The 24,924-nt window shown below is 68.9% G+C and overlaps 2 protein-coding genes across 2 annotated transcripts; one reads left to right on the top strand and one right to left on the bottom strand.

Moving 5' to 3' along the window:
- Window positions 1-372: 372 nt before the first annotated feature.
- EMIHUDRAFT_461715 (putative membrane protein) lies at window positions 373-17,145 on the bottom strand (the record flags this gene model as incomplete). The annotated part of the gene is made up of 14 exons (XM_005761761.1): window positions 373-1,623; window positions 1,694-1,960; window positions 2,039-2,954; window positions 6,631-6,750; window positions 7,261-7,328; window positions 8,387-8,566; window positions 8,870-13,426; window positions 13,597-14,253; window positions 14,331-14,456; window positions 14,531-14,842; window positions 14,959-15,129; window positions 15,183-16,475; window positions 16,580-16,774; window positions 16,945-17,145. 14 exons carry the CDS (start codon window positions 17,143-17,145, stop codon window positions 580-582), a joined length of 10,107 nt encoding a protein of 3,368 aa, XP_005761818.1. The 3' UTR covers window positions 373-579.
- Window positions 17,146-23,541: 6,396 nt separating this feature from the next.
- Window positions 23,542-24,462, top strand: EMIHUDRAFT_55663 (hypothetical protein; the record flags this gene model as incomplete). The annotated part of the gene is made up of 2 exons (XM_005761760.1): window positions 23,542-23,669; window positions 23,739-24,462. Coding segments are annotated over 2 exons (852 nt in total), but the record flags the coding sequence as incomplete, so codon positions are not given.
- Window positions 24,463-24,924: the final 462 nt, after the last annotated feature.

Genomic DNA, 24,924 nt, shown 5'->3' with positions numbered 1-24,924 from the left:
CGGGTGGTCGAGCTGCTGCTGCGGCACGGCGCGGAGCTCAACCTGCGGAACAGCATCGGCATCACCGCGCTGATGAGCGCCGCCTTCTTCAACCGCCTCACCGTCGTGCGGCGCTTGCTGCGGGCGGGCGCAGACACGACGCCTACCTTTGACGGCAAGACGGCGCTGCAGATGGCCAAGGAGGAGGGCCACGCCGAGTGCGTAGTGTCCAGACGCTGTCTAGCCTGTATAAGTGTTGACTCATACTCAAGAAAGAAGGTATGATTTGAGTTGTATCTATAGAGAGAAGAGAGTGTTTCTTGCTTGCGCGGTTGCACACAGAAGGTGTGCAAGGTCTAGGTAGAGCGGGGGGGCCCGCCGGAGGCGAGTTACTGATAGATTAGGACGCTGTGGGCCCTCAATCATACACAAGAACAACACAACCCCCTCTCCCTCTTCTCCCAGTAAGCTAAAAGTACGGTCAGTCCCAGCGCGAGGTAATGAACGTCGGTGCACGCCACGGTGGTGCGCATACATCATGGTGAACGTCGGTGCATGTGTGTGCGCCACCCGTGGTTTGCTATGCGGAAGCTGTTCCGCTCAGACGATCTGGCGAGCCTGCGTCGCCGACTCTTCGCCATTCGACGGCTTCGTCGTTGAAGAGGAGCCGCGGGTCTGCGTCACTCGAGCGTGAGTGACGCGGCTCACGCGCGACTGGGCCGTCTGCTTGGTTGCGCCAAGCGCGTTTGCGAGGAGAGCGAGCGACACCTGCCGGTGCGGGCCCGAGTGGCAGCCGACGGCGAGGCTGTCGTACAGCCCATCGGCAATCAGGTCGCGCGGCGTCACCTCGAAAAAGTGGCCAAAGATGCAGCCGTTGCGGACGGCGTCGTTCTCGTGCGCCATGACGATGGGCAGCCTGGCCTCGCGCGCGGAGCGCACCTGCTCTGCGAGCGCCTCGGCGCCATCGCCGGCCCACGTCGACCTGTTCAGGTAGAGCAGCATGTGCGTCGCCTCGTCGCCGTCGCCGCCGCTGTCGCTCGAGCGAGGCAGCGAGGAGAGGCGCGAGGGCGTCGCGTCGGTGATCGAGAGGCCGCCAGCGATGGCCGCCACGACCGCGTCGGCGAGGTCTCGCGCCCCGGCGTTCAAAGTCGAGGCCCAGAGGACCACCGGCTTGGGGAAGGCGAGGTGTTCGGCTCGGACCTCGCCCGGGATGCACAGGGGCAGCTCGTCCTCGCCCGCGTACTTTGGCGTCTTCAGCAGCAGCGCCTCGGCGATGACCTTGAGCGAGACGTGCTGGAAGTCCTCGATCCGATGCCACACCGCCATCGGCCAGCCGGCGTCGAAGATAGCAGCCTGCAGGTCCTCGGGGCATTCGGACCGCAGCTCGGCGAGCGTGCCTCCGCCCTTGTCCGGGTCTGCCTCGTGGACGAGCACGAGCGGCTTGCCCTTCTCCAGCGCGGCACGGATCTCTCGCAGGCAGTTCGTCGAGCGCAGGTAGCCCCGCGAGAGGAAGCAGAGCACCACCTGCGAGCGTCCAATGTACGCCTCCAGCTCTCCGATGTTTTTGAGGTCGTCGACGTCGAGGAAGATCTCGCAGCCGGGCAGGAACTGCAGAAGCTCGTTCTTGATGACGGCGACGGCGTCCTGCGAGAGTGGAAGGTCAGTTCACGTAAGTTTCTCTCCACACACAGAGCTGGGGCAAGGGGTGGCAAACCTGCCCCGTGCTCCAGACGTGGCTGAGGAAGAGGTGCCACTGCTGGCCGTCGGCGAGGGTGATGCCATCGCGCATCGGCTCGCGCTTCGACGAGACGAGCCGCATGGTCTTCGCCCTCGCGGCGCTGACCGTCGATACGAGGATGATGGCTATTGAGACGGCGAGCATAGCGGCGGTGAGGACGACGACAAAGATGGTGGCGCTGCGCGAGGTCTTGTAGCCAACGAGCTTGTAGCACATGTCTTCGTACTCGGTGCTGTCGCAGAGCTGCGGCGGCGAGGGGGCGGGGTGGTGAAGTTGTGCGGACGCGGGAGAGAGGGGTGGCGAGTTGAAAGGGGCGCGGACCTGGATGACCACTCCCGACGCGAAGCAGCAGGTGAGGAGCAGGTTGGCGATGCACGCGAGGCAGAGGTCGTCGGAGCGCCGGTAGGGGCGGGCGAGCGCTAACAGAGTGAGAAACGTGGCCGAGACGATGGCGGCGACCACGGTGCGCTGCAGCTTCCTGGAGCCGTACTCCTGATCGATGAAGAGCACCATCGAGGTGAGGAAGATCTTGCGGAGCAGGTCGAGCACCTCCCAGAAGAGGAAGCGGGCAGAGTAGTCTCGCCAGAGGAAGCTCGTCGCACGAGAGAGCGGCGTTGCGCGCTGCGCAGCCACGGGCTTGCGGACACGGAGCAGCAGCGCCATGAAGCCGAGCGGCACGAGGACGGGCCAGAGGGCGAAGAAGGCCCAGAAGTACGGCGCGAGTCCGCTCGTCTCGTCGTCCCACGTCGGCCCGGCGTCGCACGTGAGCGACGGGTCGGCGAGCAGGTAGCTGATGCGCTGGCCTGTGGCGTCGTCGTAGCCAAAGGACTCGCACAGCCTCGCGCTGAAGATGGAGCGCGAGACGGAAGGCAGCACCAGGTAGAAGGTGAAGATCGCCCAGTAGAGCACGCGGGCAACGAGGTTGCGGTCGAATGTCTGCTTGTTGTTGAGGACCGCCGCCACCGCCACAATGGCGAGCGATACGAAGGCGACGGCGGCGTACGGCCAGATGCCTGCGACGAGCAGCCGCTTGCTCATGGCTCCGATGCAGCTGCCGGGGATGGCGACGCCAAACAGGTCCAGGCTGAACAGCTTGAGCACGTCGAGCCAGCGCGTGAAGTGCTCGTCGAGGCGGACGCCGTAGACGAGGCCGAGGATGCTGCTCACCTGGTAGAAGCCGACGACGATCTTGAACTTGGGCTGCAAGCCGACCTCGGACTCGATGCGGGCGGCCCGCCTTCGGAGGCGGCGGGAGAAGGGGAGGCGACGGAGCCCAGCGTAGGCGGCGGCGAGCCCAGCGATGCCGATGACAAAGCCGAGGAAGACGCCAGTGGAGCGAGCCGTCGAGGGGCAGGCGACGCAACGCCCCTCGGCAGAGCTAAAGTAGTCCGAGTCTGCGACGCAGACCTCGCAGAGCGGGCCGGTGTGGCCGGCGGTGCAGTAGGGGGCGTCATCTCCGTCAGTGAGGCGGCGGCGGCGGGAGGGCCGGCCGGAGCCACCAGAGCACGTCTCTGAGTCACAGCGGTGGAGCTCCGAGGTGGCGTCGGAGGCGCGCCAGTAGCCGGCGTCCACGCCGAGGGACGCAAGAGTAGTGCCGGCGCTGCAGTCGGTGTGCGGCGGGCACGGCTTGCAGTACTCGGTCGGGGATTTGAAGATGTCGTCCGGGCTGGCGCTCGAGAGCAGGTAGTAGTCCTTCTTGCAGACCGAGCAGGTGACGTCGCCGCGCCCACTACTGAGGGGATTAGGACATGGGATGCACTGGCCCTGGCCAGCGTTGGCGGCGTAAGAACCAACCTCGCACTCGTCGCACTCGTCGCTGCCTTGCTCCGACGAGGTGCCAGGAGCGCAAGGCGTGCACTCGCCCTGCTTGGGCTTGTCCGTGTACGACCCCTTGGCGCACGCCGTCTGCTGCGTCGAGCCCGTGGTGGCGAAGTGGCCCGGCGAGGCGTCGGTGCACTCGCTCGCGGCGGTGAGGTTGGTGGCGGTCGAATAGGTACCCTCCTTGCACGGCCGCGGCGCCGATGCGCCCTCGGCGCAGTAGCTACCCATCTCGCACGCGAGACAGCTCGTCGCGCCCGCCTTGTCCTGGTAGGAACCGCCCGCGCAGCTCAAGCACTCGGAGAGGCCGGTCGTGTTGGCAAAGGCGCCCGGAGAGCACTCCGACGGCAGCGCCGCCCCGCCGCCGCACGATGAGCCCGCGGGGCAAGCGAGGCACTCGGGGTCGCCGTCGGCGTCAGTCATATTGACGTATGTACCCGGATCACACGGCGCCGCCAGCTCGAGCGTCGCGCCCTCAGGACAGAGCTTCCCAGGCGCACAGCGAATGCACTCGGTGGCACCGGGCGCGTTCTGGTAGTAGCCCTCGGGGCACAGCTCGCACGCCTCGCTGCGCGCCTTGGCGGCGAAGCTACCCTGGCGACACGCCGTCTGCTGCGTGGAGCCCCTGGTGGCGAAACGGCCCGGCGAGGCGTCGGTGCACTCGCTCGCGTCGGAGAGGTTGGTGGCGCTCGAGTAGCTGCCAGCCTCGCACGGCAGCGGCGCCGACGCGCCAACAGCGCAGTAGCCGCCCGCCTCGCACGGCTTGCACGCCGTCTGTGCCTCCGCGTCCTGGTACGTGCCGCCGGCGCAGGGCGTGCACTCGCCCTGCTTGGTCTCGCTCGTGTACGACCCCTTGGCGCACGCCGTCTGCTGCGTCGAGCCGGTGGTGGCGAAATGGCCCGGCGAGGCGTCGGTACACTGCGAGGCGGCGGTGAGGTCCGTGGCGTTGGAGAACGTGCCCTTCTCGCACGGCAGAGGCGCCGACGCGCCTGGCTCGCAGTAGCTGCCCTCCGAGCACAGCAGGCAGCCCGTCGCGTTCGGCTCGCCTTGGTAGGTCCCGCCCGCACAGCTGGCGCACTTGGAGAGGCCGGCCGTGGCGGCGAAAGAGCCCGGCGAGCACTCGGAGGGCGGCGCCGCCCCGCCGCCGCACGACGAGCCGGCGGGGCAAGCGAGGCACTCGGGGTCGCCGCTCTGGTCGGTCAGCCTGACGTACGTGCCAGGCGCGCACTGCGCGTCCAGCTCGCGCGACGAGCCCTGAGGGCACAACTTGCCGGCAGCGCAGCGGACGCAGTGGGTGGCGGCGGGCTTGCTCTGGTAGTAGCCCTCGGGGCACAGCTCGCAAGCCTCGCTGCGCGCCTTGGCGGCGAAGCTACCCTGGCGACACGCCGTCTGCTGCGTCGAGCCGGTGGTGGCGAAATGGCCCGGCGAGGCGTCGGTGCACTCGCTCGCGTCGGAGAGGTTGGTGGCGCTCGAGTAGCTGCCAGCCTCGCACGGCAGCGGCGCCGACGCACCCGTCTGACAGTAGTTGCCCTGCTCGCACGCGAGGCAGCCCATCGCGCCGGTGTTGTTCTGATAGGTCCCGCCAGCGCACAGCTCGCATTTGGGGAGCCGCGTCTCGACAGCAAAGGTCCCTGGCGTGCAAGTAGCGGGTGCTGCGGATCTCATTGGGCAACCGTGGCCCGGCGGGCATGGCAGGCAAGAGCTTTGACCGAAGCTGCTTTGAAAAGTTCCCGCAGGACAAGCCAGGCATGCAGTATCCCCGGCTTTGGCATATGTGCCAGGGTCGCATAGCGTGCAATCCTTTACATCTTTCGCGCCAGCCGGAGAGGTTGATCCAGGTGGGCACAGATTTGGCTGTACGCTGCGGCGTGGGCAAAAATGGCCCGGAATACAAGGGCCTTGACACATCGAGCTCGCCTGCGTGTTGACGTTGGTCGAATTTCCGTAGTGTCCAGCGTCACACGCATGGGGATATCCTTCCCGAAAGGTAACATCTTGTGCCACCCGAGTCATGTGACGCCCAGCATACTTTGAGAAGTCGCAAAGCTGCCCACTTGCACATGGCTGCACCGAGCCTTGATCACCAACGCACATGACTGGTTGGCACTCAAAGACACTGTCCAGATAGCTGCCTCGGGGTGCAGGCAGCATGTAGAGAAGCCTGGCCAGCTCGCCGTTAATGAGGTCGCCGACTGCCGCGCAAGGTTCTGCAGAGCCTAGTCTTTCCCTGCATGCATTGCAGCGGACTTCCCCCTGCCCCCCGGCCAGCATAAAGTTTCCAAGTACACCAGTGTTGCTCATTAGCATATCGCCTTCATTAACGACGATCCGATGGCCAGAGTTGTTGGAGATGTCACAGTTGATTAACGTCATCTTCCCCCAGATAGAGTTAGTGACCATACTTCCCCACTCTTCCCCCATATTATCCATACCTCCGCAGTTTGACCTCACAACTGAGTTGACGAGCTCCATTTCGCCCATATTGTGTAGTACAACGCCAGCACTGTGACCTAATTGTCCGTGTAGTCCAGCATTGCTTTCGAATGCACAATCGTGTGCAACAAGACGTCCTGAGTCTGCATTGAATATTACTCCAGTCGCATACGAAATGTAATTGCCACGCATGGTGCATCGCCTCATCGAAACATGTCCTGTGTTGTACAGTGCGGCACCCCTGTAAACAGGACTAGAGGGTGATGCTCCCGCTGCCCGCCCGCCCGTAAGGATGAGATTTTCGAGTTCAACATTTGCGCCCTCACCGATCTGAATCACTCGTTTTCCGTGCGCCCATACGTCTGTTCCATAACCCCCAGCAGCTGCGTCCAATATGACCTCGTGCCCGGGCAGTCCTATGAGGCTCATATTGCGCTTGAGCTGCAATCCTTCGGCAAGATCATTGTACGTAGAAAGATCGTATCGAAAACCTGCCAAGTGAATGATGTGCATTGAATCGTCGGCCACAGCAGAACGCAATTCTGAAATTGAACCAACGATGACTTCTCCAGGGAGAAGTGGAGGCAGAGGCGAAACAGGCGGTGGAGTCGGGGCGGGAGGAGAGTCAGGAGGGACAAACGGCGAGGTAGGTGGGTGCGGACCTGGCGGCGGACTTTGAGGCGTTGGTCGAGACGGCGTCGGAGAAGGGGGGGGGGGGCTCACTGGCGTCGGAGAAGGTGGGCGTGGACTCACTGGCGGAGACGGCGGAGGCGGAGGTAGTGCTGGGGGTGGAGGGGAGGGCCACAGCACGTCGTTGCTGCTAGCGAGGGCCCATTCACCAGATGAGGCCACATATTGCAAAGCAGGATAAAAACTGAGCTCGTTCCTAAAATAAGGTGATATAGGGAATGTGCTCGTTATGCATCCAAGGTTCACATCCTCGCCAAAGTCTACCTGAATCCAGCAGCTTGGATTGCGCAAATCCAGATTGCACGGAAAGTCTGGAAATAAGAAGGCTGCACAGCAGCAATCGCCGACTCCTCTCGATCTCCAGCTGGTTCCGTCCGGTGCCAACATGCATCCAAAACCACAGCAACCGTAGTGACCCGAATCTGACACGGCTACTGGTCTCACCTCAGTACGCTGCGAGCAACGCTGGTCAGAGTAAAAGCCGATGCTGTGGCCCCTGAATCCGCCTCCGCCACCTAGGAAGACTAACCGCCAAATGCGGGCGGTGATCTCGGACGGCCACTGCAAACCGAACTGGTTACTTAACTGCACAGCGTTCGGACCATTCGGCACGGGCGGCGCGGGCGGCACGGGTGACGGGAATGACGGGAGTGGAGGCGTAGGCGGCAACCTAGGAGGTGACGAAGGATCAGGCGACGGGGGAAGCATCGGCGGTGATGGCAAGGACGGAGGCTCTGGCGGGGGTAGGGGCGGAGAAGGCGGAGAGGGAGGACGCGGTGGCGGCGGCGAAGGAGGCACCAACTGGCAGATGCACAAAGCACCACTTGTACAACTCCCTGTGTTCTCGCCAGCATCTTCGAAGAAGAGGATGCCAGAGAATGCAGGGAAGAACGAGCAAAATGGAGGCTGGTCCGTCCGCGGGCCGAAGGTCATGTGGGGGCTGATGTCGGAGAGATCAAGCGCAAACGCTGCTGCAGCACAAGCATTTGCTGCAGTAATATGGTGTTGACAGGTGCCTGATTGCTGCAACACGTACTGCCCTGAAACGGCTACCCATAATGGCGGCCGCGGCGGCGACGGTGGCGATGGCGGCGACGGCAGCACGTAGACGCGAACCCCGCAAAGTGTGAGAGTTCGGCTGCTGCCCGGCAGCGAGATGGCCAATGTATCACCCACAGCCGCTGCGTCGCAAGTGACGAGCTTGTTCTCTCCAGGGCCAATCTGCACATCGTTGGCACAAGTCGACGACGATACCTTGACGGTGAACCCATTCAGACGGTCCGAGCAGCAATCGCCGCGATTCAACACGCGGACAGCGACCACCGTGTAGGTGGATGGGAACGTCACGCGCCACCATGGGTCAGGCGAGGTAGCTGTGTGAGTGCACGTTCCGTCGGACCAGCTGCTGCTTGGGTTCGACGAGGCAACCGCTCGGGAAGCAACACCGCCATGATCGGTGGAACTTTGTGAAGTAGAAGCACTGCTCAAGTCGACGAGGGGAGGCAGCGGCGGCGGAGCCGGGGGCGGCGGCGGCGGCGGCGGCGGCCGCGGTGGCGGCCGCGGCGGCCGCGGCGGCAGCGGCGGTGACGGTGGCGACGGCGGCGACGGCGGTGAGAAGGGCGGCGAGGGCGGCGGGGACGGCGGCGGAGGCGATGGAGGAGGGAAGGCCATCTTCAGCTCAAAGAGGCGTACGCCCACGTCGGGATTGCTCTGCAAGTTCAAGCGCACCTCGAGCGTGGTGGCATCCTGCGGCAGGGTGAACGAGATGCTGAACTCCTGCTCCACGTTGATGGCGCTAAACTCGCTCATCAAGAGGCTCCTCGCAGTGAGGCCGGGGATCGCGCGGCAGCAGCCGCCAGCGTTGGTGTAGTCTGCTCCCAAACTGACTGACGAACTGCTGCGCACGCCCTTGCGAACGAGCACAACGGTGAGGGTGGCCGGCCCCGGCCGGACGCTCGGATACGGCCCCCAAACCCAGCCGTTCAAATACTGCTGGCCGCCGAGCTGGAAGTAAACCCCTTTGGTCACCCACGGATATCGATCGGAGCCAAGGCCTGGGCACCAGACGTTCGGCTCGTCGCATGACTGCGGTGGAGAGGGCGGCGGCGGCGGAGATAGAGGCGGCAGCGGCGGTGACGGTGGCGACGGCGGCGATGGCGGTGAGAAGGGCGGCGAGGGCGGCGGTGAGGGTGGCGGGAAGGCGCCGAGCACGTTGCCGCTCAGATGGGACGCTGCCGCGTACATCTCGTCGGTCGCCAGCCCGCGCGGCCACACGATGAGCTCCGCGATGGCAAAGTCGGAGCTTTGTGACGCATATAGACCGCCGTTGATCCAGAGCGAGGTGCCGCCTGAGCCGCCATCTGATGTGCCCACGTCCACGTCGTTCGCGAGCTTTAGCTGCGATCCCGCGTTCGTGCCACACATGACGAGCCAGTCCGTGTCGGGGGAGAGCTTTAGCTGCGATCCGGTCTCGGCGGTTTTCCAGCCGTGGTAGTGCGCCACGCCGACGTCACCAGCATGATGTCCGTGGAGCCAGTTGACGTCGCCCCCGTTAAGGATCCGGCCCTTGAGCCCTCCGGTGTACCTCGTCACCGAGCAGATGGTGAACTCGCTCTCGATGATGCGGCCGGGTCCGAACCGGACCACCGAAGACGTGCCGCCTTTCAGCGCAGTCACGAACCCTGGCGACCCGTTGCCGCTCTCGCGAACCCGTGAGAATCCGTAGCCGGACAGCGTCGCAGCGTTGCCGCTGCCGCTCGCGTCCGGCCAGGTGCCCTCGGTGAGGTCAAACTCGCCCATTCGGTACCACGCGTTCGCACCAGCCGGCAGCGCAAATGGGCGAAGCGGCGGCAGCGGCGGCGACGAGGGGGGTGCTGGAGGGAAGCCCCACGCGTTCAACTGCAGGTTCCTGATTGAGTGCTCGTTGTTGGCTCCGCCAGTCCGTGCACCCACGACGATGCACCAGTCGTGCATGACCGGTGCAGTCGACACGCTGTTCTCATGGATCAACGTCCCGTCGATCGAGCCGCTCAGACGAGCGCCATCGTACGTAAGGGCTAGGCTGTGCCATGCCCCGCCGTACATCTGATCGTTCCACGTGACCTCGTCAATCGTCCCGCCGTGCGCGAGTCGGGATTTTCCCTGCCACTCGCTCAGGCCCCACGCAAGACCGCCCGTGTCGCCCATGAAGTACTCAGGTTTCTCCCACGCATGGTTCCAATCCGCGCACGAGGGCGCGCTGGTGGGGCACGGCCAGTACACGATGCCCACCCCGTCAGCTCCGGAATGGCTTGTGAAGAAGTACTCCAACGTCAGGCTGAATCCCGCGTACCTCGCAGATGGTAGTTGCACGAAGCCGTTCTTTCCGTTGGACGCGGGCGTCAGCTGCAGGTACTCTTGGGCCAACCCTAACCCTAACGCTTGGGTATACGTGGCGTCGTTGCATACGGCAGCGCCGCTGCAATCTATCGAGTTGTCGAACGGGCAGGACCACGCGAGGGGAGCAGAAGGCGGCGGGGAGGGCGGGGAGGGCGGGGAGGGCGGTGACGGCGGAGACGGCGGCGATGAAGGCGGAGACGGCAAGGACGGCGGTGTCGGAGGTGGGGGGGGCGGACGGATGGCGCCAATGTACACGTTGGCACCGTTGTTGTTGGGCAAGACGGATTCGCCACGCATGCCAGAGCTGGCTCCTCCGTACAGCAGATCACCCGCAGGTATTGCATCCCCGTGGTCGACGAGGGAAATCCATGGGTCTTCACGGTTGTATGACGCACCACGGTTGTACCACCGCGCATAATAGCTGTCGCTGTTGGTGGAGGATGCAAGGATCGGTCGACGAGAATTACTGTACGTAGTTCCAATGGCGGCGTCTCTGGTGCAGATGAGCCACTTTGCCGCATCACCCGTCGCGAAGAGGAAGTGCGTGAAGGGGACGTTTGACCAATCAATCGAGAAAGTGCACGAGTCGGAGGGCCCACATGGAGTGCCGTAGACGTCAGTTCCCATCAGCCCATCGGTGGCTGGATGCCACGTAGTGCCGCTTTGAACACGCCGAACCAGCCGCCAGTTATCGACGAAACCCGTCCAAGGCGGCGGAGGGGGCAGTGGTGGCGAAGGCGGCCTTAGCGGTGGGCGCGGCGGCGGCGGCGGCGGCGACGGCGGCGACGGCGGCGACGGCGGCGACGGCGGCGACGGCGGCAGCGATGGTGGCGAGGGCGGCGAGGGCGGTGAGGGCGGCGGCCTCTGAGGCGGAGGCGGCGGCATGCTGCGGAAAGCCGCAAGCCCGTATGAGGTGAACCTGGCGGTCGGCGGCGAGTAGGAGGAGACACTGTCCGCCGTCCCATCATCACAGGTGAGTGCCCACGACGTCGGATCTCGTTCGATGGCGTCGTTGGCGGTGTACAGCTGGTAGCCGGTGATGAAGGGTGCGCCGGCGATGGTGAAGATGATCGTGCGGCTGCCCGAGGTCCGGAAGTCGAGCCACTTTGTACTTGTGAGGCCGTCGACGAGGTTGGTGATCTCCTCATTGGCAGGGCTGCTGCCACCGGGGACGCTGAGCGTCGCGATGATGAGCTGCGTGGGCCCCTCGAAGAGCCGTAGCTCGGAGAGCTGCAAGATGCTACTGGCCGTCCGCGTCGCGGTGAGGACAAATGTACACGACAGCGGCGGCGGCAAGGAGGGCGGCGGAGCAGGAGGCAAGAGGGGCAAGGAGGGCAGCGGAGCAGGAGGCAAGGGGGGCGGAGAGGGCGGCGACAGCGGAGAGGGCGGCAGCGGCGGAGATAGAGGCGGCGGCGGCGGTGACGGCGGCAGCGGTGAGGGTGGGGGCAGAGAGGGCGGCGACGGTAGAGAGGGCGGCGATGGCGGCGGCGGCGGCGGAGATGTCGGTGGGGGCGACGGAGACGGTGGGGGCGACGGAGAAGGCGGCGCGGGCGGCGGCGGCGGAACAACGAGGCCGCACATCTGCACCGCATCGATCTCCTCCCAGCCAGAGACCTGCGTCCAGATCTTGATCGTATCGGCGAGCACGCCGCCAAGCACGACCACCTCGAGGGCCTCGCCGCAAACCGTCGTGTCCGTCTGCTCCCAGATCGTAATGCTACCTGCTACGAAGGAGGACGTGGCCTCAACTTTGGTCACGAACGGCGCCCTGAACGTCTCGAAGATGTAGAGCTGGTGGACCTCATAGAGGTTGCCAAACGTCAGTTCGAGCCATTCTGCGGTGTCAGCGGTACCTGCGGGTGCCCACGCGCCGCGGGCATCACCGCAACTGGGGGCGACGTCTGGCTCGCCGGTCGCCTCACACGCGTTCCAGCTGCTCCCTTTTATGCAGGTAGAGTCGAACTGCGACGACGCCACAGCAGAGGCCCCCCAGACGCACGTCAACGGCGGCGGCGGCAGTGGCGGAGACGGCGGCGACGGTGGCGAGGGCGGCGGCGGCGGCGGCGGTGGCGGCGACGGCGGCGGCGGCGGCGGTGACGGAGAGGACGGCGGCGGCGGCGGCAGCGGCGGCGGCGGCGGAGAGGGCGGCGGCGACAGCGGCGGCGCCGCCGGCGGCGGAGGTTTGGGCGGGTGCGCCGGTGAGGGCGGAGGCGAAGAAGGCGACGGAGATGGCGGCAAGGACGGCGGCGACTGCGGAAAGGGCGGCGCCGGCGCCGGCGGCGGCGAAGGCGGCTGCGGCGGAGAGAGAGGCGGGAACAGAGGCGGGGACAGTGGCGGCGGGGGCGGGGACAGAGGCGGCGGAGACGCGGCCGCCCTGCCGAGTAGCAGCGCGGCGGCGGCCACGCGGACTTGGGCGGCGGATGGCTCGAGCGAGGCGATTCCGCCGAGCCGCAAAGCTACCGCGCCGACGAGGCCCGTCTCGACAACCCGCCGGGCCTTCCCAGCGGCGTCGGCGGGACACGACTCGGGCACGATGCTGTTGACGGATAGGAGGCCCAACATGGCGCCGCGCCACCGAGTGTACCTCGCGATCGAGGCCTCGTAGGTCACGCCGCACAGGCCGACCATTGCGACAAAGCAGAAGAAGTAGAAGAAGATCTGGGTGCTGCCAGTCGGTGCCATGCCCTCGATCTTCTTGGCGCGCCTCGAGCGCTTCTGGACCTTGTCGGGGCCGGTCTTGCTAGCCGTGGAGCCTCTCCAACTCAGCGCCACGACAGAGACGCCGAGGCACCCAATGAGGGCACTCATGAGGAGGGGCCAGGGAGAGCTGCCGGCCGTGTCCGTCTCGGCCGTGAAGATGTCGGCCTGTGGAAAGGCAAGCGCGTGCGACAGTCCGTCAGGCACGCTGGAAGAAGCACGTGATATGGCTTGGGCCAGAGGAACGATAGGAACGCGGCGGCACGGCGAGCAAACAGCGCGGCTCGCCTGGTCCGCCCACTCTAGCTCGCCCTGCTCGAACTCGAGCGTGGTAGAGTCGGCGCAGTTGAAGGAGACGCAGCGTGGCCGCGAGCCGGCGAGGTCACTTGAAATTGAGAAGAGATCGGTCGACTCGGCCGTCTTTGAGTCGGCGATCTGAGTGGCGCAGACCTCCGCTCGCCGCGCTAGCTCCTCCAGCGACGCCTCGCTGCGCTGCTCCTCCGACACCTCGGTCTTTGGCGGAACGGTCTTTGGCGGAACCGGCAGAATCATGGGCACCGCCTCAGTCTCGGACCACTGGGCCGGGATGGGCAGCGACGCCTGGGCCTTGCTAGAGGCGGCCCAGCAGCCTGGTGGCTCCTCGGACTCGAGCGCAAAGCGCCGTTCCGCCGTGGCGGGGCGGCGGGTGCGCACCTGGAGCGGCCAAATGCAGCGAGTGTTCATGCAGGGCAGACAGGGCGGGCAGAACGGGCAGCGGCGCGGGTGGGCAGGGGTGATGGTTTGGCAGCCGATGCAGCGGCGTGGGGAGTGCAGTGCGGGTCGCCGAGCGCCTGATGCGCCCGCTTCAGCTCGCCCTGCCCGACCTCGAGCAGCGAGGAGTTGGTGCGGGCAAAGGAGGCGCAGGCGCGCTGCCAGTCGGCGCACCTGCTTGAGACGGAGAAGAGATCGGACTCGACCGCGTTCGAGTCGGAGATCCGGGTGGAGCGGAGCTCTGCGGGACACGCAAACTCCCCCAGCGCGGCCGTCAGACGCGCATCGATGGCCCGGTCGCTCTGGAGGAAGAGGAGGTGCTGGGGCGCTGCCGCTCGCCCGACGTCCGCCGGCTTTGTCGTTGGCGGGCCGAGCGGGGCGACCAGGAGGCCGATGGACGCCTCAAGGGTCGCGAGAGGGGCGTACGCCGCATCCGGCGGCGCCTCGGTCTTGACAGAATCCTTGGTCGGGACTCGAGAAGCGTTCGCCAATCCGTCGTTCGCCCGCCACTCGCCGCCGGCGTGCATGCCAGAGACGGGCGCGCCGAGGCCAGTCTCGACCAGCTTCCGCACCTCCAGCATCCCAGGCTTCCGAGCGTCGGCGGGCCGCGACTCGGGCGACGTGTCGTTCACGGGCAAGACGGTGTCGCGTCCCCGAGCGATGATCCCCGTCCTGTTGCTGTGGACGGGGCCGACAGAGTCGATCTCAGGCTCGCCCTTGCGCTCCATGCTGTTGCGCGAGGCCGGGACGGTCTCCAAGTCGGCCTCGGCCTACACGCAAACACAGGCAATCGTTCCGTCAGCGGGTTACAAAGCTCGCACACAGAAAGAGCCAGAGGGGCGCTCACCGGCGGCTTCTCGTGGACGCCCTTGACGGACGCCGGCGGCTCGCCAATCAGGTGCAACGGCTCGCCCACCGCCTCGTCGATCTCGTCCATTAGTGCTTCCCACAAGCGCCCCTCGTCGCATCCGCCCTGAACGGCGCGGGGGCTGTTGGTCACGAGCTTGCGCGGTGCGGATACTAGCACGCGAGCGAGCGAGCACGCACCGGGTGGTTGGCGGGCACGCTGTCCGACGACACGATGGCTGCAAACGAGCTGGTGTCGTTGCCGCCAATCTCGCAGAAGCCGTTGAGCGTGAACGGCGTTGTGACTGCGGGAAAGGAAGTCGGGGACTCGTACCGCTGCGAGGAGAGGAGCGAGGTGGCAGAGTACGAGAAGTGCGCAAACGCGGCTCCGAGGCAGAGCGCGAGGATGCCAAACAGGCGGAGCAAGTTGTAGGACTTTGGCCACGAGAACCGGCCGGAGGTAGAGCCCCCGGCCGTGGTAATCGTGGTCGTCTCGACGTTGACCGTCGCGCCCTGAAGAGGAGGGCGCGGGCCTGGCCGTGTGAGCGGCGAGCGGGGGAGGAGAGGAGGCCGCATATGCAAGCGGCGAGCACCGAATTTGTGGTCGACGGCGTGGAGCCGCGGGGCACCTTGCCGGTGCCACCGAGGATGCCCTCGTCGCCGTCCGTTCCGAGCAAGGCCCCGAACCTGTTGCTGCCGCCGACCGGGGTGGTGTTCTTGGTGCGGACGATCGGGGCGGATGCGCCCTTGCGCCCCTTCTTGCGGCGCGGGTTCGACGGGGTTGTCCGGTCGGAGATACCCTGCGCGCGCGCAAGCGGTGGGTGCGTCAATAGTTGAGGCTCTGCGCGTGCACCGCAGCGTACGAGCCGATCGGCGCCGTGGCGGGCTTCACCCCCGGAAATTCCTTGGCCGAGACGGTCCAGTCGGCGTCGCCCTGCGCAATGAAAGCGGGGTGCAAGTGAAGGAGGCCGACGCGCGGCGCAGAGTGCGCGGCGCTCGCCGCTGGAAGCTCCTTGATCGACGGCAGCGGCGCGCCGCCGGCGGTGACCGGCTCGAGAGCCGGCGCGTCTTCGGTGACCGGCTTGAGAGCCGGCGCGTTTGTGGTGACGCCGGTTGGGGCCGTCTTCGGGTCGGTCGGGCGGTCGGGCCGTCTTCGGGCCTTTGAGTTGCGGCGCCACATCACCGTGCCGATGGCGCCGCAGGCGATGGCGAGGAGGATGAGCACGATTGCGGGCATGAGAAGCGGCGAGCAGCTCACGAGCGAGGACGCCGTCGAGGCGACGGCGGGCGAGAAGGCCGAGGACGCCGCCGAGGCGACGCCGGATGAGAAGTCAGAGGACGCCGCCGAGGCGACGGAGGCTGCCGAGGCGACGGCAGACGAGAAGGACGAGGCCACCGCCGTCGGGCTAGGCACGGCGGACGCGCAGTGGCCAAAGGCGGGCATGCAGACGAGGAGCAGCCACCGGAAGGCGCCCTCGGCCTTCGTGTAGCCGCCCTGCACGCAGTTGGCCGCCGCCTTGAGGGCGGCGCGACCGCCGGCGCCGCATGTGCCAGCGACGGCGCCGCACGTGCCAGCGCCGGCGCCGCACGTGCCAGCGCCGGCGCCGCACGTGCCAGCGGCGAATGGCGCCTTGCCGGACGTGGTCTGCGGCTCGCGGCGCCAGTTCGGGCGGCGGCCGCGGCCCTTTGCCTTGCCAGACTTGCGCCTGCCCTTTGCCTTGCCAAACTTGGGGTTGTTGCGGCAGCGCATGGCCTTGCGCCGGCACTTCCCCGAGCGCCGCGACTGCAAGTCCGCCCACTTCTCCCGTTGCTCGGCAATGAGATCGAGCGCGGCCTTCGCCTTCTTGAGCCGCCCCTCCCAGTGCTCGCGCTCCTTGGCGGCCTCGGCCTCAGCCTGCCCCGCGCCCGCGACCGCGCTCAGGGGCTTGGGCGCCACGGGCGCAATGCCGCCGGAGGTGGGGACTCCCGGCGACGGCGACTTCTCGCCGTCGGCGGGCGCAGCCTGGTAGCTGACGCTCTCGCCCAGCCGGCGGACTGCAGCCTCGACGCCGTCCACGTAGCCCGGTCCGGAGCCGCTGCGGGCCGACGCGGGCCCGCTCTTCCCCGCCGCCATCGGCGTGGGCAGGCCCGGGTAGCAGGTGGTGTCCTGCAAGCGCGGGAAGGGAGATTATTACCGGTGGGAGAGCGAGTGGGTCGGCAGACGCACGGCGCAGAATGCAAGGCGCTCGCCGCCGGGGCGGGCGTCTCCACCGGAAACTCCTCGCTCGACGGCAGCAGCGCGCCGCCGGTCGCCGCCGGCGTGAGAGCCGGGACACTTTTGGTGACGCCGTTGGGGGCCGTCGGTGGGTCCATCGGAGTGGTGTTCTTGGAGCAGTCGACCAGGCTGGGCTTGCCCTTGCGCTCGATCTTGCGGAGCGGGGAGGGGGTCGTCCACTCGTCGATGCCCTGCGCGTGTGCGAGAGGCCACAGGGTCAATATGAGTACCGCACGTGGGACTCCCGTGTCCCGGCAATACCCATGTCCATGTGTGCACGTGCTCGATCGAGAGGGCGAATGCAAATCGTGTGAGCGTACAGCGGTGCAGGAGACGCTGCAGGGGGCTGCAGGGCGCTCACCGCCGAAGCCGTCTCCTCCGGGAACGTCTTGGCCGACGCCGGTGTCTCGTCGTCCTGGTAGCAGGGGCTCTCCAAGGAGAAGGCTTGCGCGAGGACACCCAGCGCCTGCCAAACGCGCTCGACGAAGAGGGCCGCCGCCTTGGAGTTGTCGGACACGCACAGCATCTCCTGCAGATCTTGGATGTCGTTCTCCAAGAACATCCCGGTGATCTTGCCGGCCCACACGCTGTTGAGCGTCGACACGATGTAGTGGATGCGGTTGCCAATGCAAGAGGTGGCGTCCATGCATTGCGACGACTCTGTCGCCACCCGAGCCACCGCCACCCACCCCGCCAGCAAGACCATGTCGATGGCCACGCCCAGCTGCGAGTTGAGCTTATCCGCGAGCTCGGCTGCCGCGCACCAGTCATCGCCCGTGGGCCAGAGCAGGATCATCTCGTCCTCGAGCGATGCGGGCTCGCCGTTGGACGGGATGACGTGCTCGAGCGATGCGGGCTCGCCCTCGGACTGGATGCCGCCAGCGGGCTTGCCGCCGGCGTCAACGATGTCCTTGAGCGGACCGGGCTCTTTCTTCTTCCATGACTTCGACTCGTCGTCCTCCACCTCGATGAGGTCGACCATGTAGCGCCTCTCGGTGCGCGTCCTGCACAGCGGACAGAATGGGTGCCGTGAGCGGAGTGAGGCAAGGCGCCTGCATGGTCAGAGATGTGCGAACAACTATGCGCGTGTGTGGGGTCTGAATGAGAGGAAAGTGACGGGGGACAAAGCTCGGACGTTGAGCCTGCGGAGGGCGGCGCAACGAGGGAGCGGGCTAAGGTTCATTTCGGGCGAGTGTTGCAGGCGACGAGGGCCAGAGAATAAATAGAGGGCGAGGGCGAGGGCGAGGGCGGCGGGGTGTGTGTGTTTCTGGGGGGGGGGTGGGGGGGGGAGGGGAGGAGGCAGGAAGGGGGCGGGGGCTGCGGCGGCGGGAGTGTCGACGGCACAGGGCGGCGAATGCTTCGGTGGCGGCGGTGAAGGCTGCGGCGGCACGTTGCGCGGCGGAGGCGGCGGCACAACGGCGGCGGTGGGCCGGAAGTGGCAGCAACGAAGCGGCGGCGGGCGAATCGTCGTTCATAGCCTGGCCGTAGTAGTCAGGCACGCACGGCGACGCGTCGTTCATTGCCTGGCCGCAGTAGTCAGGTACGCACGGCGACGCGTCGTTCATTGCCTGGCCGCAGTAGTCAGGCACGCACGGCGACGCGTCGTTCATTGCCTGGCCGACAGTGGTGACAGCGGCGGCGGCACGGAGGGCGGTGGGGCCGACGGCGGCGGCGAGGGCGGTGGCGGCGAGGGCGGGGGCGGAGACGGTGGCGGCGGCTAGGGCGGCGGCGAGGGTGGCGGCGGAGAGGGCGGCGGGGGCGAGGCCTGGGTGGAGGCGGCGAGGGCGGCGGCGAGGGCGGCAGAGACAGTGGTGGCGGAGACGGTGGCGGTGGCGAGGGCGGCGGCGGCGAGGGTGGAGGCGAGGGCGGCGGAGGTGGCGGCGGCGAGGGCGGCGGAAAGGGTGGCGGTGACGGTGGTGGGGGCGAGGGCGGCGGCGAGGGTGGCGGTGACGGTGGCGGCGAGGACGGTGGCGGCGAGGGCGGCGGCGGCAGGGCGGCGGCGACGCGAGGGCGGCAACGGCGAGGGTGGCGGCGAGGGCGACGGCGACGCGAGGGCGGCGGCGGCGAGGGCGGCGGTGACGGCGGCGGCGGCTGGTAGAACTAGCTCTCGAACTCGTTGCTGAAGCCGCACGCACGGTACGAGGAGTGCAGGGTGGCGCCCACCACGTACGCGGCCGTGCTGTACTCGGTGTTGCACGCGGCCGGGTCGACGTAGCACCACTCGTGCTCGACCCGTGGAGGGGGCCGTACGTGCCGGGGTACGCGAGGCTCACGCCGTCCGCCGTGACGACATGCACCTCGCCGCTCACGAGGCTGACGCCGGCCGGGTAGGCGGCGAGGCACGGGCAGTCGAGCGGCGGCGAGGGCGGCGGCGGCGAGGGCGGCGGCGACGGCGACGCGAGGGCGGCGGCGACGGCGACGCGAGCGCGGCGGCGGCGAGGGCGGCGGCGACGGCGACGCGAGGGCGGCGGCGGCGAGGGCGGCGGCGACGGCGACGCGAGGGCGGCGGCGGCGAGGGCGGCGGTGACGGCGGCGGCGGCTGGTAGAACTAGCTCTCGAACTCGTTGCTGAAGCCGCACGCACGGTACGAGGAGTGCAGGGTGGCGCCCACCACGTACGCGGCCGTGCTGTACTCGGTGTTGCACGCGGCCGGGTCGACGTAGCACCACTCGTGCTCGACCCGTGGAGGGGGCCGTACGTGCCGGGGTACGCGAGGCTCACGTCATCCGCCGTGACGACATGCACCTCGCCGCTCACGAGGCTGACGCCGGCCGGGTACGCGGCGAGGCACGGGCAGTCGAGCGGCGGCGAGGGCGGCGGCGGCAGGGCGGCGGCGACGCGAGGGCGGAGACGCGAGGGCGGCGGCGGCGAGGGCGGCGGTGACAGTGGTGGCGGAGACGGTGGCGGTGGCGAGGGCGGCGGCGGCGAGGGCGGCGGCGACGGCGACGCGAGGGCGGCGGCGGCGAGGGCGGCGGTGACGGCTGCGGCTGGCAGAACCAGCTCTCGAACTTGTTGCTGAAGCCGCACGCACGGTACGAGGAGTGCAGGGTGGCGCCCACCACGTACGCGGCCGTGCTGTACTCGGTGTTGCACGCGGCCGGGTCGACGTAGCACCACTCGTGCTCGACCCGTGGAGGCCGTACGTGCCGGGGTACGCGAGGCTCACGTCATCCGCCGTGACGACATGCACCTCGCCGCTCACGAGGCTGACGCCGGCCGGGTACGCGGCGAGGCACGGGCAGCCGAGCGGCGGCGAGGGCGGCGGCGGCGAGGGCGGCGGCGACGGCGACGCGAGGGCGGCGGCGACGGCGACGCGAGCGCGGCGGCGGCGAGGGCGGCGGCGACGGCGACGCGAGGGCGGCGGCGGCGAGGGCGGCGGCGACGGCGACGCGAGGGCGGCGGCGGCGAGGGCGGCGGTGACGGCGGCGGCGGCTGGTAGAACTAGCTCTCGAACTCGTTGCTGAAGCCGCACGCACGGTACGAGGAGTGCAGGGTGGCGCCCACCACGTACGCGGCCGTGCTGTACTCGGTGTTGCACGCGGCCGGGTCGACGGCGAGGGCGGCGGATAGGGTGGCGGCGGCGAGGGCGGCGGCGAGGGTGGCGGCGGAGAGGGCGGCGGGCGCGAGGGTGGAGGCGGCGAGGGCGGCAGCGAGGGCGGCGGCGACGGTGGCGGCGGAGACGGCGGCGGCGGCGAGGGCGGCGGCGAGGGCGGCGAAGACGGTGGCGGCGGCGAGGGCGGCGGATAGGGTGGCGGCGGCGAGGGCGGCGGCGAGGGTGGCGGCGGAGACGGCGGCGGCGGGCTGGGCGGCGGGCTTGGCGGCGGCGACGGCGGCGGTGACGGCGGTGAGGGCGAGGGTGGCGGACTGGGCGGCGGTGACGGCGGCGGCGGTGACGGCGGCGGCGGTGAAGGCGGCGGCGGCGGTGGAGGAGCCGGCGGCGGCGGAGAGGGCGGAGAGGGCGGCGGCGGCGACGGCGGCGCGGTGACGGCGGCGGCGGCGGAGAGGGTGGGGGCGGCGACGGTGGTGACAGCGGCGGCGGCGCAGAGGGCGGTCGGGCCGACGGCGGCGGCGAGGGCGGTGGCGGCGAGGGCGGCGGCGACGGCGACGCGAGGGCGGCGGCGACGGCGACGCGAGCGCGGCGGCGGCGAGGGCGGCGGCGACGGCGACGCGAGGGCGGCGGCGGCGAGGGCGGCGGCGACGGCGACGCGAGGGCGGCGGCGGCGAGGGCGGCGGTGACGGCGGCGGCGGCTGGTAGAACTAGCTCTCGAACTCGTTGCTGAAGCCGCACGCACGGTACGAGGAGTGCAGGGTGGCGCCCACCACGTACGCGGCCGTGCTGTACTCGGTGTTGCACGCGGCCGGGTCGACGTAGCACCACTCGTGCTCGACCCGTGGAGGCCGTACGTGCCGGGGTACGCGAGGCTCACGCCGTCCGCCGTGACGACATGCACCTCGCCGCTCACGAGGCTGACGCCGGCCGGGTACGCGGCGAGGCACGGGCAGCCGAGCGGCGGCGAGGGCGGCGGCGGCGAGGGCGGCGGCGACGGCGACGCGAGGGCGGCGGCGACGGCGACGCGAGCGCGGCGGCGGCGAGGGCGGCGGCGACGGCGACGCGAGGGCGGCGGCGGCGAGGGCGGCGGCGACGGCGACGCGAGGGCGGCGGCGGCGAGGGCGGCGGTGACGGCGGCGGCGGCTGGTAGAACTAGCTCTCGAACTCGTTGCTGAAGCCGCACGCACGGTACGAGGAGTGCAGGGTGGCGCCCACCACGTACGCGGCCGTGCTGTACTCGGTGTTGCACGCGGCCGGGTCGACGTAGCACCACTCGTGCTCGACCCGTGGAGGCCGTACGTGCCGGGGTACGCGAGGCTCACGCCGTCCGCCGTGACGACATGCACCTCGCCGCTCACGAGGCTGACGCCGGCCGGGTAGGCGGCGAGGCACGGGCAGCCGAGCGGCGGCGAGGGCGGCGGCGGCGAGGGCGGCGGCGACGGCGACGCGAGGGCGGCGGCGACGGCGACGCGAGCGCGGCGGCGGCGAGGGCGGCGGCGACGGCGACGCGAGGGCGGCGGCGGCGAGGGCGGCGGCGACGGCGACGCGAGGGCGGCGGCGGCGAGGGCGGCGGTGACGGCGGCGGCGGCTGGTAGAACTAGCTCTCGAACTCGTTGCTGAAGCCGCACGCACGGTACGAGGAGTGCAGGGTGGCGCCCACCACGTACGCGGCCGTGCTGTACTCGGTGTTGCACGCGGCCGGGTCGACGTAGCACCACTCGTGCTCGACCCGTGGAGGGGGCCGTACGTGCCGGGGTACGCGAGGCTCACGTCATCCGCCGTGACGACATGCACCTCGCCGCTCACGAGGCTGACGCCGGCCGGCGGTTCGACGCGTCGCGCTACGCTGCGGTCCTCAAGGCGTGCGCGCTGGAGACCGACCTGGCGCAGCTGGGCAGCGGCGACTTGACAAGGGTGGGCGAGAAGGGGGTGATGCTATCGGGCGGGCAGCGGCAGCGCGTGGCGCTCGCGCGCGCGTGCTACTCGCCGGCGCCGATCTTGCTGCTCGACGACCCTCTCTCCGCCGTCGACCGCGCCATCGCCCACCACCTATACCGGCATGTGCTCCGCGGCTGGCTGCGCGGCCGAACCGTGGTCTGCGTGACGCACGCCCTCACCTTCGTGTCGGGCTTCGATCGCGTGCTCGTCATGCAGCACGGCCGCATCGGCCTCACTGGGACGGTTCGGCAACTGGCGGAGCAGGGGCTCGACCTGGAGGAGCTCGTCGCGGGCACCGCCGCGCCCGACAGCGCGGCCGACGGCGTCGACCAAGCTCAAGGGGGAAGCGGGGCGCCGAGTGTGGAGGCCGCGGCGGAGGCAGCCGCTGTGGAGGCGGTGGAGGAGGTGCGGCTGAAGCAGGTGGAGCTTGCGGGCGACGAAGAGGACGCCACCGCCATCGCGGGCGCTGAGGATGAGAGGGAGGAGGACGAGGAGGAGCGCGCGTCGGGCGCCGTCAAGTGCGCCGTGTTGGGCCATTATATCAAGGGCTCGGGCGGCGCGCTGGCGGCGGTCCCTTTCGTGCTCTGCTTCCTCGTGCAGGCGGCGCTCGAGCGCGGTGCCGACCTGTGGCTCGGCTTGTGGTCGAGCGGCGAGGCGGACGATGCGGCGGGCGCCGGCAGCCCTCGATCGCGCGTGGAGGAGCTGCAGCCGCTCTACCTGTACCTCGGGCTCTCCCTCGGCTCGGCCGGCACGACGATGCTGATCCTCCTCCTCGCGGCGCACACCAGCTGGCGCGCGAGCGGCGCGCTGCACGCGCAGCTGCTCGATGCGGTGCTCGGCGCACGGCAGGCCTTCTTCGACGCGACGGCAGTTGGGCGCATCCTCAACCGCTTCACGCGGGATACAAACACCATCGACGAGCAGGTAGGCTGGACGCTCTTCCACTCGGTGCTTCAGCTCCTCGAGCTCCTGTCGATGCTCGGCGTGCTCGTGCTCGTCACGCGCACGTTTGCGCTCGCCGCGCTGCCGCTCCTCTTGCTCTTTGTGCAAATTGGACGAGCCTATCGCCCCGCCGGCCGCGAGCTCGAGCGGCTCGTCGCAGTGCGCAACTCGCCCCTCTTCCAGCTCTTCACCGAGGCGCTGCATGGCGCGCCGCTCATCCGTGCCGCGCGACTCACGTCGCTGCACGAGCGGCGATACCGCTCGGCGCTGCTGCGTGCTGAGCGAGCGCGCTTCAGCCGCGGCGCCGTGCAGCGATGGCTCGACCTGTCGGTGCAGCTGCTCGGCTCGTGCATGGTCGCTCTCGTTGTAGCCTTCGCCGTCGCCGCTCGCGCCACGGAGGGCGGTGGCGACGGGCCCGGGGAGAGCGGAAGCGGTGGCGTCGGCATGTTCGACAGCCCTGGCGAAGGCGGCGGCGGCGGCGGCGGCGGCGGCTCGTCGTCGTCGAGCGGCGGGCTCATCGGGCTCGCGCTCTCTTACGGCCTCGGCATCGCCTACGCGCTGCAAGGCGCGCTGCAGGTCGTGCTGCGCCTTGAGATCGACCTCGTCTCCGTCGAGCGGAACCTACAGTACTGCGAGGAGACGCCGCAGGAGGAGCCGTGCCGGATGCGGATCACGGGTGGCGGCGGCGGCGGCGCGGCCGTGTCGTTGCGCCGCCGCACAAACAGGCGGTCCGCGCGTGTGCATAACGTCGAGCCTGCACCGCTCTGCGACGCGTGGCCCGACGCAGGGCGACTCGCCTTTGTTGACGTGACGCTGCGCTACCGACCGGAGCTGCCGCCGGCGCTGCGCGGCGTGTCCTTCTCCGTCGAGGCTGGCGAGCGGCTCGGCGTCGTCGGCCGGTCGGGCTCGGGCAAGAGCTCGCTCGTGTCTGCGCTGCTGCGGCTCGTCGAGGTAGAGAACGGCGCCATCTCGGTGGACGGCGTCGACGTGCGCAGCGTGCCGCTGGCCAGACTGCGCGCGGGTATCGCCGTCGTGATGCAGGACGCCGTCATGTTTTCGGGCGACCTCCGCTACAACCTCGACCCGGCGAGGGCGTGCACCGACGAGGCGCTCACGCGCGCCCTGCGGCGGGTGAGGCTGTGCGCCGAGGCGGACGACGCGGCCGAGAAGCTCAAGGAGGCGGTCGGCGAGGGCGGCGACAACTGGAGCGCCGGGCAGCGCCAGCTCATCTGTCTGGCGCGCGCGATTCTGCGCGGCGCCAAGGTGCTCGTCTGCGACGAGGCGACCTCGTCCATCGACGCAGAGACAGACGGCGTCGTTCAAGGCGTGCTTCGCGAGCGGCGCGCGACGATGCTCGTCATCGCCCATCGCCTCGAGACGATCCTCGACTCGGACCGCGTGCTGCTCATGGACGCGGGCGCCGTCGCCGAGGAGGGGCCGCCAGCAGAACTCGCGGCGAGGGTGGGCGGCAGCTTTGCCGCGCTGCTGGCGTCGAGGGGAGAGGGGATCCCCGGCCGAGGGTGACGGTGCCGGTGTGTGTAATAACGTAGCTTGAAATAAATAAATAAATAAAACGGGCACGCCAAACGAGGGGTGGGAGAGGGACAGGGTCCCCACCTGCACGAGCAGGATCTTGGAAGGACGATCAGGGACACAGGGGAACGGGAGCGGGGAGCGCATCGCGACACGGAGGGGGGCTGGGCAGGGTTCACCCACACGACAGGGTCCCAGGGATTCCTCTCTCGTATAGGACAGGTTGCACCCGGCGGCACGGGGGCAGGCGCGGGCCTCCTACTGGTTGCGCTCTCCTAGTTCTCCTGCTCCTGACAAGGGACAGCGACAGGCTCGCAGCACGGTGGACTCCCTATTCACTGGCGATCTCTCTCGACTAGCGACCTTCCTCCGGCTTCT

Source organism: Emiliania huxleyi (assembly GCF_000372725.1).
Source record: "Emiliania huxleyi CCMP1516 unplaced genomic scaffold EMIHUscaffold_7, whole genome shotgun sequence".
NCBI classification, from domain to species: domain Eukaryota; phylum Haptophyta; order Isochrysidales; family Noelaerhabdaceae; genus Emiliania; species Emiliania huxleyi.
Note: the sequence above shows the minus strand (reverse complement) of the source record. Positions and strands in the feature narration are given on the sequence as shown.